Source organism: Thalia democratica, chromosome 5, assembly GCF_965202585.1.
Source record: "Thalia democratica chromosome 5, ktThaDemo2.hap1.1, whole genome shotgun sequence".
Classification (NCBI taxonomy): domain Eukaryota; kingdom Metazoa; phylum Chordata; class Thaliacea; order Salpida; family Salpidae; genus Thalia; species Thalia democratica.
The window spans coordinates 9,549,824-9,551,758 of NC_139169.1; the positions used below are offsets into that span (position 1 = coordinate 9,549,824).

General features: G+C 28.7%; 1 protein-coding gene across 1 annotated transcript; it reads right to left on the reverse strand.

Annotated features, from left to right (window-relative positions):
- Positions 1-584: 584 nt before the first annotated feature.
- On the reverse strand, positions 585-1,250 carry LOC145836240 (uncharacterized). The gene has a single exon (XM_082944060.1). The coding sequence runs from the start codon at positions 1,248-1,250 to the stop codon at positions 585-587; it is 666 nt and encodes a 221-aa protein (XP_082800186.1).
- Between the last annotated feature and the right edge of the window lie 685 nt (positions 1,251-1,935).

The following is a 1,935-nucleotide window of genomic DNA, read 5'->3' on the forward strand; positions in this document are numbered from 1 at the left end:
GTGGTAAAAATTACTTTGAATTCTTCGATGAAATTATTTAGAAGCTTTTCTAGTTTCTTTTTATACTTTATACTAGGTTTTCAAATATACGGTACCTTTACAACATTTTTGAAGTCTGAGTTACTTAGTTTTTGTTTAGTGCAGTCTTTATTAATATTAAGAGATCTTTCAATTATGTCATCAACAAATTTCTTTGGATAACCATTCTTAAAGAATTTTTCTTTTAAGCTTGTGATTTCTTGTTTGTAAATGTTATGCGTAGAAGCTATAATTCTCGCTCTGTTTACAAACCAAAGTATTAGATCTCTTTTCCATTTGATTGGTACCACTGCACTAAAATTTAAAATGACTTCTGTATCAATTTCTTTTTTGTGTACCTTTGTTGTTATTTCCTCTCTCTTTAGTTTGACATTAATGTCCAAAAATGGGAGTTCGTTTCCACCTAATTCATATGTGAAGTTGATAGACTTATGTAGTCTATTTAACTTTTTGTGGAATTTTTCGAATAAACATCTTTTCGGAAGATACAGAATATGTCGTCGACATATCGAAGGTATAAAACTGGATTATTTTCATCTTCGGTGTTAAAGAGATTTTTTTTCCAATGTTCCCATAAAGTAATTTGCTATAGTAGGCGCTAGTGGGTTTCCCATGCTTACGCCATCTATTTGTGTATATAATTCCTTATTATATTGAAACAAACCTCCAGTAACAGACTTTAAAAGATTTAACATATTTGATTGCGGTATGGTACTATCACGTACTCCATTTGCAATCATCGGTAGAGTTTCATTTAGTGGTACATTAGTAAATAGTGAGACTACGTCAAAGCTAATGCAGTAATCACCGTCTTTTCGTTCATATTTAGAAAGTTTTTCTAGAAACTCTTTGTTGTTTTCCACACAATATTGTTTTGGGATATGATGTTTGATTGTTACATCCAGATATTTAGCTAATTTATATGATGGTGTGTTTAGCATTGATACGATAGGTCTCAATGGGTAATCTGTTTTATGGACTTTACACGTGCCATATAACTTGCCCGTCGAGTTACCACCTGTAATTAGGTTGTTATATGTCTTTTTGTCTTTAAAAGGTTTAAGGTTTTGTTTTATCATTTCTCTTATATGTTCTATTCTTCTTATTAGGGGATGTCTGGAGTTTTTCCTTTTGTCCTTTTCGACTAATTTGAATTTAGTTTTATCTTCAACAATAGAATTGAGTTTATTCAGATAATCATCTTTAGACATTAAGCAAATTCCGTTACCTTTGTCATATTTAACGATTTTGATATTTGTTTAATTTTTTAGATTTAAAAGAGTTTTTTGAAACTCTTGATTTTTCCTTGTTTGACAGATTTGTTTACTTTTATTAAGAAATGTTCTTGTTAGTCCGTTAATTTCATATTTTAGGTTATGTGATAAATTGTCTTTTTCATCAAAGCATTTTTTAATTAGCCGTTCAATTTCTATTTTTATTTTATCTGCATCTATCTTTTTTGGTAAAATATGATGCTTTAATCCTCTATACAGACAATTCTTTTCCTCAATTGTTAGATTATGACTAGTCAAATTTAGTAGACAGTTTCGGCTTTTTGGTCTTTGTCTAAACCACATTTTTTCTAATTTAGAGTTATGTTTCATTCTTATTCCATTTTCTTTTTTGTTAACCACTTTATTAATAATCATATTTAATTTACAATACTCAAAAACTGATAACTTTTTACCCAGTATACTTTTTATTTCAGAAGCTTCTGACTTAATTCCAATTAATTCATTTTCTGTTGTCTTTAGTGCTTTATTTAGAAAAAAACTATGGAGGTCACTACTATACTCAAAAAATTTATTTTTAGGTGGTTTCAATTTTAAAAAATCAGGGCAGAGTCCAATATTCAAACATTTTCCAAAAAATTATGTCAAGTTTCCTTTTATTTGA

What these genes read in the sequence shown, in the direction of transcription:
- LOC145836240 (XM_082944060.1), bottom strand. Translation starts at nt 1,250, where the DNA reads ATGTCTAAAGATGATTATCTGAATAAACTCAATTCTATTGTTGAAGAT.